Raw genomic sequence first — 16,872 nt, 5'->3', positions numbered from 1 at the left:
ATCTCATGTAAGAAAGTCTAATGGTCTTGGGTTCAAGAGAACAGCCAGGCCTGTTCTCCCTGCAATCTGTATGTCGCCAGCAACTGGAAACTGGGAGTAAGGAGTTACAGCTGAGTGTGAGGGCAAAATAAACTGAGCAACGGGACACACTGATCCCATAGGCCTCTGTGCACCTTAATAATCTCAGTTCATAACTTTCCTGGACCATGAACACATCCACAGCGCCGCCTGCACTGGGATTGAGATGCGGATTCACTGCTGTACATTCCTGCAGAGAACAGTTGCTCCAGCATCTAGAGCAAAACCATTACCTGGCTCCCTGCTGAGGTAAATTTAAGAACATGCTGATTGCTTCGAAGCAGGATGTTCACCGACATTATCACTAGAGGATTGATGAAAACTATTTAAATCTTATTTTTCACGTAAAAATGAAATTACACTGGTAAGCTATTCCAGGTGAATCCCTCTGGTTGGGAGGTAAGGGGCCTGGGCTCTGGGCCCACGTGACCTTGAGGAAACAACTTTTGCTGGTAGGGCCTGGTTTCTCCCCTGTAACCTGAGCTACTGCACAAAACCAGGCTTTGGAGAGAAGGAATGTCCCCGCTGGTTCCTGGGACGGCTTGTGAAGTGTCAGCGAATCCTTCCCTGAGCGGACAACACACCCCCAGCCTCTCCTCTGGGGAGCGGCTGTTACAGATACTTCCTTCTCTCTTTCGAAGATCCTAAGACTTCTGGAAAAAGAAAAGCCATTTCAGGAAAGGGCTGGCCAATTTCAGACTAACCAAGGATCAAGGACCTCCACAAGAACAACTACCATTAAATGGCAAGGCAAGTCAGTAAGTGTGTGAGCCAGTCAGGCCAGCTCTAATCAGCAGGAAGTGGTGACGTTCCGGGCAGACTGCAGAGTGTGAGCCTTCATCCTACAGACATTTGGATTAAGCATTTTAAGTCTGGGTGACAGCGAACCAGTTCATGTAATTAGAGTGAACCGAACCCATTACCAAAGGTAGTTGGCAATCTCGGGACTGAATGCTCTCTAAGGCCCCCGGCAATTGTGAAATTCTTCGGTCCAAATTAAGATTGATGCTGAGAAAGCGTGACTCCCAATGCACAGCAGCTCTGACTCCCCAAGGGGCAGATCCTGGATGTTCTTGCTGGTGAGGCCTGGCCCTGCTTCCAGGAGTTTTACGAAGTCTGTTGGCTACCTTGCTCTTTTGCTTTATTCCCTGCGATCATAACTAATGGGTGGGTTTCAATACATCTGTGGGTTTTCATAGTATCTCCTCTGCCTGCTGAGCTACAGTGGGAAACAAGTGACTGACTGGGATCCTGGAGGCTGAATGGTGCAGAAGGCGAGGGCATGGGATCAGCGCAATCAACTGCGGGCTAAAGCACAGGCTATGCCACTTCTGCCATTAGAACTGTGGGCAAACTGCTTGCTTAGTCTGATCTCACTGGGCTGCAGGGAGAACAGACTGATTCAGTGCATTTAAAGTGCTGGACATGGGTGTGACTCCTTGTCAGTGCACAGTAAACACAGTTGTTCGTATGGAAAATAATACAATAATTAACTCTTCATAATACAAGAATAAACTCGGTATTTCATGTACTCACAACTATAAACCTACTTTTGCCAAACCCTATATTAACAGACCCTCTTCGAGGAACCAGAAGCTATACACACCACTGCTAGACCAGCGGATAGGAAACACGTAGGGGTTTGAAGTTCTCTCAGTTTCAAGCTACACAATTGTGTTCTGCTTCTACCTGGATGGCTGTATTTCTAGAGTCAGGGTAAGGGAGCATTATTCTATGATGGTGAAGAAAAAAATGCTCTAGAACTATTTGGCTGCCCTAAAGAACATGCAGATTAGTCTGAGGTGTTGATATGCTGAAAAATAGCTGCAGAGAGAATTGCTTTTCTTGTAAGTTTGGTGTCAGTGGTAACACACACACACACACAACCTGGAGAGCTACATTTTCAGTGAGTGTAACTGACTTAATGAAGATAAAATGTATTTCAGACAAAATAGGGGTTTAGCCCGATTATTAATTTCACTGCACTTGTAGAATTGAACCTATGCTTCGGAGTCATAACTGGAAGTGAGCTGAGTCTATTCCTGTCACGTGAGCATTACGGAGCTAAAGGAGGTACAGTCTGCTCTCTCAGGGAATCCACAGAGTTCTGAGACAAATTCAGTTAGTTGACTAGGACAATATTTTACATTAAATAGAAACTGATAAGCCTATGGAAATAATTTTTCCTATTACTATTGTGACGAGAAGCACACTCTGGGATACTCACCCAGGCCATGCAGGGTATGCCATGAAAACTGCTTGTTTGGGTGCCCAGAAAAGAGCTGACGCCGGGACAAACTTGCCTTTGTGCCATGACAAGTGACATATTTTAAACCTGAAGAGTTATGACTATAATTTCATCTCCAGGATTGTTTTGTGGACTTGGATAAATCTCTCAAGATTTCTGTTTTGACTGGGCCTCTTTAAGAGGTACATCCTGTTTAGAATTAGTTTCCTCATCTGCATATTGGAGACATTTTATTTCCTATATTGTACTCTTAATTAAAGAAACTCTAGTCATTTTTTGCGGCGGTTTTACAGTCCCTATAAAAACCGGGAGGCACACACTTCTGGGGAACATGATTCTTTGGGGACTGCAGGAGCGCTGGCTCTCCTGCTGATGCTGTCTCTGAGGCACGCTCTCTCCCGGAAACTTGCCCTTCTGCATCTGCTAACTGCACCAGGTAGATTGGATTTGTGCAGCTATTTTTTGTTGCTAACCTGAAGAGTCCCGCTTCCCTGAATATTGTACCAGACAGTTTCCTTGTCTCCTTCCTGGGGCACCGTTAGAACAGCCAGGCGTGAGCAGTCTTTCAGAGGGTACACATAGTGCTCCTTTGGCCCCGGGTTTGTAATTAAATGAGCACAGAGTTTCTACCAGGAGGGTGGCCACTGAGAAATTGAAGTCTTTGAAAAAAGAAAGGCATTCACATAGGTTGTGACAGAAAGCATAAACTGTTCTTCCACATCTGTTCCCCCCCTTCCTCCACAATAATATGTCAGTACATTTTCAGGCTGCACATTTCCAGAACGAAGACTTCATCTCCAGCTTCCTTACATGTGGCTCTGTGGCAAAGGTCTGTTCAAGGAGGTGTAAGTAGGGAGATATGAAAGCTTTTGAAAGTCTTTCTTCAAGACAGTTGGTGTGTGCCCTTGACCCTTTTCATTTTTTTTTCCAGCTTTTCTTCCTTCCTGATGGCTGGAATGTGGATGCGATGACTGGAGCCAGAGCAGCTATTTTGGACCATGAAGTAACCTTGGGAATGGAGGCCATATCTCACTGAATAAGAAGATAGAAGGCAGGGATAACGGGGACCCCCTGGACTTTATGGAGCAGTGTCACCATACAGCCCTGTACTGCCTACCTGTGGATTTAGATGCGAGAAAGAAATAACATGGTAGCTTCTTTCAGCCACTATTATTTGGGATCTCTGTAATTCAAAATTAAACCTATTTCTAACTTTACATAAATATACTGACATCTCACTACACTATGTGATGTTAATGTACAACCTGAAGCAGTTAAAATCATTTGTAGCAGGAAACATGATATTTTGACAGAAGTAGTTGGGAGAGAAAGTCTAATAAAAATATTATCATCACACTTGTGTAATGTATATCTAAAATACTATTTAAGTATGTCTGTGAGAAATGGTCAACCCCTAATACAATTGTTTTCAACTGAAAAACAAAATGTCTTAAAATATTTTGCTTTCATTGGCCACATCCTCCTGAATAAGATTTAATCTAAGATTTTCTTTTCTAGAGGAAGTCTCCACCTCACAGAGAAGTGATAGAATAAACAAAATGTGAAGGACCTAGAACAGTGATGGTGAACCTTTTGAGCTCGGTGTGTCAGCATTTTGAAAAACCCTAACTTAACTCTGGTGCCATGTCACATATAGAAATTTTTTGATATTTGCAACCATAGTAAAACAAAGACATATTTTTGATATTTATTTTATATATTTAAATGCCATTTAACAAAGAAAAATCAACCAAAAAAATGAGTTTGCGTGTCATAGGTTCGCTATCACTGATCTAGAACTTAGTCTCTGAGAAGCACTGTGGAAAGAGATGGGAAAGGGTCAATAGAATTCACCAGCCAATTTGGGGCAATTCCTGTATTTACCGACTCTGACCCAATAACATTATGTTATATTGTCTGAGGGCAGAATAGGGGGATAGGAAAGACACAGGCTAGAAATTACCATCTGTTTTCCCCTAGCTTGATAAAGGGATCATTGACAAATGGAATAACACTTCATTTATTTTCATATCTCCACCACTACAGGAACTGCTCTCCATGCTTCCTTCGAGGGACCACAGCGGTTCTGGGAGGTGGGTGTTGCTGCCCCTATTTTACAGAAGAGAAACTGAGGCCCTGAGAAACTAAATAGCTTCCATAACCTCAAAGGCCTCTTGCTAAATGCCTGGCTTCTGTTAATGCTGTCCATAATAGGCTGTTCATTTTACAGGAATTGGAGGGATCCACCAACTTGCTCACTGTTTGTCCTTGCTAAGTGAAAATGATAGGTCTGCTACTCATCTGGGTACCTGGGAATCTCTCATCTTCAAAAGGCTTCCTATTACTTTACCAAGAGTTTGAATGTTACGATTCTGTTGCTCATTGATACACCATCTAATACACACACAATTTCAACCTAAGTGAATAAATAGAAAAGTAGTGCATCTATCAATCACAATTTCCTAGTATGACAAATACGAGTTCCCATCTATTCACATAGGTACTTTGAAAATAATAAAGCCAGAAAGTGACCTACCTTTTGAGTGAGTAGAGCCTGAACAACTTGGTTGGCTACCTTTAAAAAATAAAGAAAAGAGTTGTCAGTATAATCATGCGGCTACACTCATGGACTCTAATTTAGCAGTAAGTTTCCCACAGCTTACTGTCGCTAATTAGCTCCTCATTTGCCTCTGTCCTCTGCTTCCAGGGGACTGATTCTTTTCATAATAAGCCTATCCTTCCAGGTAATAGTTAGTTTTTTCCAAAGGTGACCTTGTTGCTAATTAAGACAGTTATTCTGGAAAGATCGTTCATACCTTGATTTTCACATTTCCATATTTGGAAAAATAATATCTTTTCACACGTAAAGACTCCAAGAAGGCTGAAAAATGACAGAGTACAAAAAACGACCCTAATTATCTGTACACAGTGTCTACACTTTGCTGATTTACAAACCTTTGCCTCTCCTTTCTATTCTTTTGCTGTGGGACTATTTCACTACATAGAAGTAAAGGGTGTCCCAAAATTCATGCAAGAAGTAATTTTGACAGAAAACACAAGTTTATAATTAAAAATTGTAAAGTTCTTATTGATTCATAAAGTATACAGTATAGGATTATGTATGGAATAGCATATGGGTGAATAGCCTCCACGGCTTTGCTGGCACATATGCACTCTTTTGTTGAAATTTTCCATGACCGTTTTGCATAAATGTGGCTGAGTTTCGATGAGGCTCATTTTCATCTTGATGGCTTGGTTAATCGACAAAATTGTCGCATTTGGGGTTCAGAAAATCCGTGAGTGATTGTTGAGAAACAAATGCATCCACAACATGTCACTGTTTGGTCCGGATTTTGGGCTGGAGGCATCATTGGACCATTCTTCTTTGAAAATGCGGCTGCTCAGGCAATAACAAAAGAGTGTGTATGTGCCAGCAAAGCCGGGGAGGCCATTTACCCGATATGCTATTCCATACATAACCCTATACTGTATACTTTATGAAACAATAAAAAATTTACAATTTTTAATTATAAACCTGTGTTTTCTATCAAAATTACTTCTTGCGTGAATTTTGGGACACCCTTTACTTGCAGTAGAGATAGACTGAATGGTGGAGACGATGGACAACTCATTGGTTCCTGTATACTCTACTTCCCTCCCCCATGTACATTTATGCTGGCCATTTGTTGTTGCTACCTGTAATAGTCTGGTAGTTGTTTATTCCAATATCCATTTCCCCTTCCTCCTAACTAAAAAGCCCTAATTTTTGACTGGGCATATCAAACTACATTTCCCAGCCCCCTTTGTAACTGTCACTCTGTGACAAACTTCTGGCCAATGAGTTATAAGAAGATTCTTTCCCTGGGATTATAGAAAGTCTCTAAGAAGAAGGAGGCTCATCCTTCTTCCTCTTTTTTCTGTCTGGGATATGAAAGTGATGGCTGGAGCTTCAGCAGCCACCTTGACAGTGGAAGTCACATATAGTTGGGCAGGAAAATAAAATAACCTGGTCTTGATGATGCATGGAACTGTATTATCTCTGCACTTCTATGTGAGAGGGAAATATAATAGCCTCTGTTATTTTTGAGCTACTCCCAACGTAAAGCCAAATCTTCCTATACAGTGGGGCCTTGACTTACGAGTTTAATTCGTTCTGAGACCGAGCTCGTTAAGGAGCTCGTTAACTCAAATTACTCTATCAACTCAATGCAAAAAATCGGCCAAGAGACAGCTGGTATCTCAAAAAACTCCTTAGTCGGGACACTCGTAAGTCAAGGCCCCACTGTATAATAAAAGCCTAATATGTTAAGTGGTCGACCAGTCAGCCATTCAACCAATCAAAGCGTAATATGCTAATGATATGCTAAGGCCACTCAACCGCTCGCTATGACATGCACTGACCACCAGGGGGGCAGATAGTCAACCAGTAGACCAGTCGTTATGATGTGCACTGACCACCAGGGGGCAGACGCTCTGACTGGTAGGTTAGCTTGCTGCTGGGGTCCGGCCAATTGAGACTGAGCCAGATGGGCCGGACATGCCCTGGAGCCCTCCCACGGTCCCTTCCCAGCTGGCCGCGTCCCTCCCTGGCCCCGATTGTGCACTGGTGGGGTCCCTTGGCCTGGCCTGCACCCTCTCACAATCCAGGACCCCTCAGGGGATGTCGGAGAGCTGGTTTCAGCCTGACCCCGTGGGCCAGGCCAAGGGACCCCACTGGTGCATGAATTCGTGCATCAGGCCTCTAGTATAATATATTAACAGAATTCTAATTTTCTTCAGGTATCAGGCAGCTTGGGATAGTGAGTGAAACTGGGCCCCTCTCAGACCAAGGAGGTGGATCTTGATTAATCTAAGCCAATTTGGTAATCCCATTCCCTTATAATAACTGGCTTAAAAGTGGCCACAATTCTAGTGAAGGGCCACATGTAAAACCGATAACCTCCCTGGTATTTCAAGATCTGGCATTTTCTCCAGATAACCACTCAAAATTTCTACACCTATTTGTACTAAAATTTCTTTTTCTCCTGCATATTTCAAAAGCACTTCACAAAAAAAAATATCACTTACTAAACTTCACCATAACCTTGAAGCTTTGTACCTAATATGGCTTCTATTGATAAAATGAAGGTGGACAGGTAAATTATGTGATATTTTTCAGCCACTACATGACCATTTAGTGTGATAACTGAACCTGACAACATTAAAGATCAAGTCAGAACACAACTACCCTAGGTATCAGGTACTTCTCTTCATTCATTTCGTCATCCTTCATTTGTTCAATATAAATCTGTAGAGTATTTGAAAAGCTAGATGACTAGGATGTGTGCCTTGGTTTCAGAGGGTGCACAGCTGGTAGGAAGGCAGCAAGAACACAATTATGTCCCAGTGTGATAAGCATATAATCATCTTGGTATTTCTCACATTCAGCCAAAGGCGGAGGCTTACATTCATTGTTTTCTCTTGGTAACAGATTTATTTTCAGCCATGCTAAACTGCGTGTGCTTGTATTCCTGTCTAGAATAGTGGGACAGATTGTGGGAAGAATGTTTTCAGGGAGCTTAATTGTTTCTTAACTCAATATTGATAGAACAGCACATTCTTAACAACAGCTTGCTACCAGTAAGTCTCATAGAATATTGAAATATAGGCTGCCATCAGCTCGTAGCTAGGAGGCATTCACACCACAGCAGTACATGACTAGATTACCTATAAATGACTAGTTGAATTGTGTACACAAGAGGGATTTTTTTCCATCAGAATCCTTTCCAAATTTATGTTTTTGACATTAAGTAAAAAGGACAAGCCTTTTATTGAAACTATAGTTTTGAAGAAAACATATTCTTAGGTATTTCTTTTAGACCAAGTTAAAGAAGCATACCCAAGAACTAGGATAGAACAAAATAAACCGTATTTTCCTTAATGGGTACCTTTTCTTTTTCCTTTATCATTTCATTTATATGTGATCACAATGGTGATAAATGCTAGTTAGCTCACACAAATTGACCAAGAGCATAATCTTGAAAATCTTTCAATTTTCAAACATCCATTCAATAATGTGACTTCCAATTTGTAAGTAACTGAGAAGTTAAAGTCAAACTATATATCTTCTTTATTCTTGGCAAATAAAACACACTGAAGAATTGAGCTAGTCACGCTGCTTAAAGAGGGAACAATGTACCAAAGTTAATTCATACCATCAATAATTTAATTCTTTTGGATCTTAAACTTTGGATTTGATTTACATTCTCATAAAGCTGCCCAATATCAATATTTTCTTTTCTTCCACCAATTGGTCCCTCACTTAAACCAGTCTGTGGAACAGTGGCTGCATAAAGCCGCTCTCCACATGATTTACCAGGAGACAGAAATGAATGTCCTAACTGCACCCGCCCGCAGGGGTAAACTCATTGTCTTTGCAATCAAGTGTGTTGCCCTATAGGCTCAACAAACTCTCTCTGACACAGTTCCTCCTGGCCTGCAATTGGACAATTGTTTGCTCTACCTGAAAATTGAACAAAGATACATGAATGTATTATTTCTTTACCTACTGACACAGGGTTTTACTACCCAGAAGGACTCGCAGGCTCTTTGCGGACGAGTGGGCAGGCAGTACAATGCTTTCCTGGGTACTGTCTATGACAGTGATGGCGAACCTTTTGAGCTCGGCGTGTCAGCATTTTGAAAACCCCTAACTTAACTCTGGTGCCGTGTCACATATAGAAATTTTTTGATATTTGCAACCATAGTAAAACAAAGACTTATATTTTTGATATTTATTTTATATATTTAAATGCCATTTAACAAAGAAAAATCAACCAAAAAAATGAGTTCGCGTGTCACCTCTGACACGCGTGTCATAGGTTCGCCATCACTGGTCTATGAAGACAGCACCTGGGTTTTGCTACCACTTTTATCTGCATGGCTTCCCTGATGCATCAATAGAACCCTGGTCTGGAGCCTGAGCCCTCTAATAGGTTGCAAGATGATTCCTGGGATGACCCGTCCTCATGGCATTACACTTTCAGTACTTGGGTTCCAAATAATCACCCCCCCCCCCCCCAGGCTCAGCTAATGAGAACAAATAACTTTCAGTGTCACCTGACAGCTTTCTTCTGCAAAGAAAGGAAAAACAGCAGCTGGGCTGGCCGAGGGGGATCTGAGATGCCTGAGCAAAGCTGACAGTTCCCAGGCCCCGGGCTTGTTTCACAACCTCCCTCAGGCTGTCTGTGGACAGCACCTTGCTTTGCTCTGGGAGCTGAGCAAGGCTGTGGGTGAGGCAGGGATGCCAAGGAGAGGCCTCAGGTCCGCCTCTCCCGTTCTCAGAAAGAACTCAGACAAGCCAGCTCCCCTGACACCTGCTGGTACACACAGTCAGGTCAGGTCGTTGCTCCTTTGCCCAGTTGCTCCCAGGGGTCAGGATTCCTCCCAGCATTCACTGGAAGGGGTGGGCAGAGGGAGGAGGGGGCAGGGCTGTGGAGTTGTTATTTCATTGCAAAGCAGTCCCTGAGGCTGAATGAGAAGGAATGGGTTCTCAGCACTTCAGGAAGATGGGCCAGGGCTGGGGTCGGGGAGAGAGTTGGGGTGGGGAGGTCCGGAGGGGGAGGAAGGCTCTGGCAGTCCTCTCCTCACCTGGTGGTCTCCCTGCCATCCCTGCACCTGCGGGTGTGGTGTATCTTGCCAAGCAGGGCCAGGTCAGCGAGGTGATTTAATAATTGGGTGAAAAAGCACACGCTCTGGAAAACGTGCTTTGGAGAAGGTTTCTATGCTTTTTTGCTAGACCTACTGTCTGTCCCGAGGAGCACTGGGCTGGCACAGGAAAGCTTTGGATTTCAGTACTGCCCTTGCTGGTGCTGAAGATCTACGGACATGAATGTACGGGGTGGGAAGGACAGCCCCTACCCACACTGTGAAAATTCAAGGGGCGATGGACGTAGCCAGGGAAACCCCTCGGACAGTTTCTGATATAAAGTAGTCAGCCCGTAAATGTTCAGTCTGCACTAAGTCCCTCAAACTTTAGAGAATAAAATGCAATTTCAGCTCATCAGTTAGAAAGAATAAGGGGCTTTATTTGGAAAGGGATGACGTGTGTGCATGTGTGTACTATGAATGTGTAAATATAAAGGAGTAAGCACCTATATTATTTATTTAACCTGTTAAATCCTGTAAAATACTGGGAGCGGGAGAAACTCATTAAACATATATGTGGTATTCCGGGGAAAGCCAATGTGGAAATTAATTTCCATTCATTCGTTTAGTCATTCAATGAACGTGCATCAAGTACCAAGTATGAGCCCAGAGTGGTACTGGGTCTTGCAGAAACGATGGGGACTAGAGCATAGGTACTGCCTCGTGTGCTTGGGTCTGGGGCAGGCACAAGAAGCAGGTTTCTGGTGATGTCATGATCCTTTCATGAAGTGAGCATCTGACCCAGGCAGGGGCCATAGCAGGACCATCTTCCCCCTACATCTACCCAGACATTGACATTAAAGATGACTTAGGGCCCGGTTGTGGGATATGCCAGGAGAGTGCGCTGCTAATGAGTCCACAACCCCGTCTTGGTGTACAGAACAGGAACCAGGAAAAAGGTCAGAGCTCTTCACAACCCCCCTCTGCCTTTATCTAGTCTGGGTTTCAAATGAGTGCTGGTGCTTCTTCTTTGTCTGAACAGCATCCAAAAGCCTCATTTTCCCTGCCCTTGTGCTCTGAAGTACAGACATAGGGAAGCCAGGAAGAGCTCCAAGGTGGCACCCTCCCCGAAGGACCGGAAGCCTGGCCAACTAACTCCATGGTCCGAATGAAGCAGGTTCTTCAGCGTCTGTGTGCAAAAGCCTCACCTGGGACATGTGTTGACGCGGCCAATGCCCTCAGCCCTCCTTCTGCTTGGAAGGGCCGAGTGGGTCCGAGGACATCTTTCTGACAGGGAAGGGCCCAGACACACTGGGAAGCACGGACATAGGCTTTACATCTGCTTACTGCTGGGGAATTGGAAATAGTCCCGTTTCCACATATGTCTGGTGTTCTTCCATCACATCCAAGTTTAGTGAAGCTTTCATCATGGAAACTTTCTAAAAATGCTCCCTAAGGCAGGGCATTCAGAGAGCCTGAGGGTGGTGGTTCCTAATTGTGGCTGAACATTTTACTCCCCTCCTCCTCCCACACTATAAAAGCTCTAATGCTCCTGGGCCGGGGGTGGCACTCCATCCACAATCAGATGATCTTTGAGGTGGGGCCCCGACAGCAGTCTTTTTAAAGCTCCCAGGTAAGTCCAACTGGCAGGTCAGAGCCAGAACCACATGCCCTTCTAGATCCCAAGTGTCACCTGCTCCAGCTTCTGCTAAAGATCCATTTCAATTCCTCCCTGCACCACCCCGCCCCTCCCACCACTCCTCCTGCCCTCTGGTGACCCTGCTGTGTGCTCTGTAAGCCCCCAGGGCACCCCATTTCCAGTCAGTTCCCCTCACATCATTCCTGTGGCTACCACCTCCTCACTTCTGCTAGGCTGGAGGCACCCTAGGGCCTGGGGGGAGGTTGACTTCCAGTAAAGATTTGTAGGGCACAAGTGAACCCATCTACTAAATGCAAGGAGCAGTTTGAGGAGATGCTATTTTACTTATTTTATATGTGCCATTGCACTTCTCTACATGGGAAGGAGTTGGCCTTAAAAGGGCCGGTCAAAGCAATACTGAGAACAAACAGCAATTCCCTGCTTGCCTGTAAACCTGTCAAACAGTTAGATGATGACCTTAGATTCAGACATTACAACCTGATCCCTCAGGGAAAGTTCAAGAGCAGACCTGGGCTTTGCCTTTTGCCTTTGTGGTGCAAGGCGAGGAGATGAGGAGCCAGGTAGAAGCAGAGATGATGGCGAAATGGAGAAGCATGTGTGTGCACTGCGTGTGAGCATCTGTGTGCACGTGCCTGCCTAGCAAGCCTGTGTGTGTGTGTGTGTGTGTGTGTGTGTGTGTGTGTGTCCAGGGATGTGGGTCTGTTTTCTTCTGAATAAGCACACCCATTCATTAGAACACACAGAAGGAATTTCTGACTCCCAAGTGTTCTCCCCAAGTCCTCAATATATCCTTCATTTCCCAGAAAATAACAAGTAGTGCAAAATGGATTGAAGAACATTTCAAATTTATGTTTTATCCATCTGTGCATGTTTTCTGAAACCCACTAGCAAGGAAATAACTTACAGGAGACCTTACCTTGTTAGTTTGTCTAATTAGGATAAACAGCCTTGGAAAGGATTTCCAGTTGGCATTATTACTACATTCAAGTATCCCTCTGAGAGTGTTCTCTTACAATGCATGGAAACGGACTGTCTACCCTCATGCAATTAGTTACAAAACAACTGGCATGTGTAATCAGGGGCCCGCATTCACGAATACAAAACATTTGTATTGCTCAAAGGTGCTTCTTTGCTGCAAATCACCTCTTTGGCAACAGCTAATGTTTGCAATTAAGAACAGAGGAGCACTCCCTCTAGAAAATCCTGTCTTCAGTGAAAACTTTCTGTGAAATGATTTTGTGGGTGAAAACGTATGTTTTGTGAACACGTTCTGATGAAACCTTGAGAATGCATGCACTGGGAACACAAGGAAAACAGAACACAAGTTTCCTTAAAGCAGTGGTTCTCAACCTTCTGGCCCTTTAAATACAGTTCCTCATGTTGTGACCCAACCATAAAATTATTTTCGTTGCTACTTCATAACTGTAATGTTGCTACTGTTATGAATCGTAATGTAAATATCTGATATGCAGGATGGTTTTAGGGGACCCCTGAGAAAGGGTCGTTTGACCGCCAGAGGGGTCACGACCCACAGGTTGAGAACCGCTGCCTTAAAGCAATGCTGAGAGCCTTTGGATTGCTGGGGACGGTGACTTGCAGGAGAATTGTGACAAATAAGACGTTATTATGGTGTGATTCACATGAATCTGACTTCTGAATACAGATTAGGTCTCCTTGGAAATTTCTGCGCAGGAGGTTAAAGTAAAACGTTGTTGCTCAATACATGCGACCCAAGGGCAATGTCTATTCCTTTAAATATCCTTGGATCTATTAGATCTTTCTTGCCCTAAACTCTGGTTGGACCAAGAACCTGGGGGAGCAGGGGCGAGAAGTGCCAAGCTGGTCTCACAGGACTCTGAGTTGTCATTTTCCCCTTTATGTCAACTTTACCTTTGGACGTTGTAAAGATTGCTGAGCTTTTTTAAGGCCTGACAGGGCAGAGAAATGCAGAACCATTTTGAGCTGCATATATTAAACAATTAAAATATTAAATGCTAATTGAATTTTTTCTGGGGACCTTTTGAGGTCCCTTCACCACATATAGTAAATGTACTGCCAAGTGGCCTGTGCTCTGAGGACGGCCCACCTGGCGGGCTTGCTGACACAGATCACCTGCCAGGCCCCTCGCATCTCTGATTCCATGGGCCTGGGGTAGGTCTGACAATGTGCATGTCTAACAAGTTCCCAAGTGAGGCTGACGCTGCTGGTCCAGGTGAGCCTTCAGGAATCACTGGTGCTGGAAACGCCAGCACAGGGGACTCTGCGAAGGGGCTGCTGCCAGTGTGAGGGGAGGAGACTGGGGTCTGGTGGTGATGACCTCAGAACTGGGGCTTGAGCCTGTGTTCTTTACAGTACACCCGTCACCTATGGGACCCTGGGGGTGGGGTGCTGTCTGGGGGAAAACAGGGGGAAGAAAGATCAAGAGGAGTTTGTTGGAAAAGGTTTCCCAATTCTTGTGAGGAAGAAAGGACATGGTGGCATTTCCATGGGTAAAGTCATGGAGCCCAGTGAAACGGAGTTTTCTTATTTTCTTAACATCTGTGTCAGCTATAGCATAACAACTGTCAAACTGAAGCTCCTAGAACAGCGGTTCTCAACCTGTGGGTCGCGACCCCTTTGGCGGTTGAACGATCCTTTCACAGGGGTTGCCTCAGACCATCCTGCCTATCAGATATTTACATTGTGATTCATCACAGTAGCAACATTACAGTTATGAAGTAGCAACAAAAATAATTTTATGGTTGGGTCACAACATGAGGAACTGTATTTAAAGGGCCAGAAGGTTGAGAACCACTGTCCTAGAAGGACATGTGCAAGTTTGCAGTATTGGGCAGACCACTAAGAAAGTCATCCCATTAGATGAATAACTCTGATCACCAACAAATCTCAGACGAGAGCTTGTTGGTGTGGCGAATGGCCAGTCCTGCTGGAGGATACAGTAGGAGCAGAATGAGGCCCTGCCCACAACTTCAATTCTCCCGCCACCTCTCAGGAATTCTGAAACGCCCACCATCTCTGCCTTCATCTCTTCATTATCATCAAACAACATTTCTCAAGTTTACTCATACATGGGCCCTGTCTTCCATTCGGCTCAGTTTTCTCCTTCGTGTCCCTTTCTCTCCTGGAGTGTTCTCAATATGCTGATCTTTTCACTCTGGCTGATAACTGCGCGCATCGCCCGCCCAGTCTATGGGGTTTAGCGTTTCCAGAAATGGCATCCTGTGTGAACTGAGATGCAGGCTGGGCTCGTACTTGCTGGACAGAGGAATTCATCATACAGGGAGGCACACCCAGCTGTGCCCCAAGAATATTAAACAATAACGGAAGGAACTTACAGATGCCTGTACAGTGGAACAGGGAGAGAGGGAAGAGGGAGGGGACAGGGAGGGAGTGACCGAGCTTCCTTCTCAATGTGCACGCTTTCAACCTCCCTTCGGAGGACAAAATGCCCCTGCCCTGTGGAGGCTGCGATGGACGTACGTTACGATCTCACTAAGGAAATTCTAAGCAGCGGGGCCCCTCATCACGGAGCTCTCCCTCCCACTTACCTCGTCGAGGCATCGCTCGTACTGCTCCCTTTGATTCTCATTTTCCAAAGCCAATGCTGAATTCTCTGCCTGCAGCAAGATACAAAAACAATACAAATGAATCAATGAAGCGTTGTATTACCTGGCAACCTAGTCAATGCAGCTACTCCACAGACCTCCTCAGGATCTGAACAACCTTCGAGAAGAGCCTTTGACGAGTGTGCTCCGAGAACCATTAGAAATTATCTCAGGGCTGACTTCTGTCTTAGCCTCGTGCTTCACAAAAATGCATCCCCACCTAAGGAACTGTGACCCTGAGATGCTGACCGCGTAGAGCCAGCATGTGAGAGTGCTTGATGTGAGTGTCCCACAGAAAGACTACAATGTTCACTTCATCCCATGAAACCGTAAATGTAAGAAATGCCTTAATCCACTTCGTTTGCACTGGCTGCAGCTTCACGACCCAATATGTGTGTGGACCACAGAGAAGAATCTCAGGTAAACTCACAAAAGTGCGATTCCGAATTCAAACTAAACATGTTTTTCTGGTTAATCAATGACTTTCGAACTTAAGAATACAATGAGAAATTTAAGAATTGAATTATGCTTAAGTTTCCTTCTCCCTGTCTCTCTCTCATTTTAGAATTAATGCTTTTCTGCCCCTCAGAAAAGTGTGTATCTGCCCCTCAGGGCGTATCTGAATGCTATATCAATTACCATACCAAGTCTGTCAAACTCAAAGGCTAACATGGACCAAATAAACGAGGCATGTGGCTCGAGGGCCACGAGTTTGACATGCTTGCTCTATGGTACTAGGTGAAATATGGTCACTCAGTTACCATGTGAAATAATAAAGGGGAAATCAATCAGAATATGCATTTTAGATGGTAGGGGGATCATGCCATGGTGGTGTAAGAACCGCCCTCTGCATCCTGTGGCCTGGGTCCATTTCTATCACTGTTGGCCCAGCCTCACTTCCAAACTGTACAAGTTACTCCTCCTCATGGCTGCGAATGTGACCACCCACCCACCTCACTTCCCTAGCAAACATGGCTCTACCAGCCCCTTCCCTACAATCTCCCTGACAGGGGAGGGGGCGTAGAGAGCTCTGAAATAATTACTTCAAATAATGGCATAATTTTTAGGTGGTACATAGACCAACATGTTTTCCTTTATAGTTTCTTCCTATCAATTATTTAAAAAAAATTATATTTGGAAATAATTTCACACTTACAGATGATTTGCAAGAATAGTATGAACTGCTACCCTTTCCTCAGATGCACCAACTGTTAACATTTTGCTATCTCATACTTTTTCGTTTCTTTCCCTGCAACTTGAGGACAAGATGCAAACACGATGCTCTATAGCCTTAAAAACTTCTATGTATTTCCTAACAACAAAGACATTCTCTTACACAATACAGTTTAGTTTCCAATGTCAGAAAATATAACATTAATACAGCACCACAATCGAATCTACAGTCCTTATTCCAATTTCATCCACTGTCCCAATAATTCATCGTAGCACATTTCTTCCAGTTCAGAGTTCAATGCAGGATTGTGCTTTGCATCTATTTGTCAGTTGTCCAGAACCTTTAATCTGAAATAACTCCTGTCTTTCATGCTGTTGACTCACCCTTTCCTTCTTTTTCTCCTTCCCTCCCTCTCTCCTTTCCTCTTTTCCTTCCTCCCTTCCAAATTAGGAACACAAAGTAGAGGCCATTTATTTTCTGG

The 16,872-nt window shown here is 44.2% G+C and overlaps 1 protein-coding gene across 6 annotated transcripts in view; it reads right to left on the bottom strand.

Annotated features, from left to right (window-relative positions):
* The window catches only part of NCKAP5 (NCK associated protein 5), a 955,167-nt gene that overhangs the window by 206,597 nt on the left and 731,698 nt on the right, over nt 1–16,872 (bottom strand). For all 6 annotated transcript variants that reach the window (XM_036319679.1, XM_036319677.1, XM_036319676.1 and 3 more), the window contains 2 exons: nt 15,161–15,229; nt 4,863–4,901 (listed from right to left, as the gene is read on the bottom strand). In XM_036319679.1, coding sequence (XP_036175572.1) covers nt 4,863–4,901; nt 15,161–15,229 — 108 coding nt within the window. The remainder of the gene's footprint in view (nt 1–4,862; nt 4,902–15,160; nt 15,230–16,872) is intronic.

This window comes from Myotis myotis, unplaced genomic scaffold, assembly GCF_014108235.1.
Source record: "Myotis myotis isolate mMyoMyo1 unplaced genomic scaffold, mMyoMyo1.p scaffold_m19_p_8, whole genome shotgun sequence".
In the NCBI taxonomy this organism is placed as follows: domain Eukaryota; kingdom Metazoa; phylum Chordata; class Mammalia; order Chiroptera; family Vespertilionidae; genus Myotis; species Myotis myotis.
This window is presented reverse-complemented; position numbering and strand designations above follow the sequence as displayed.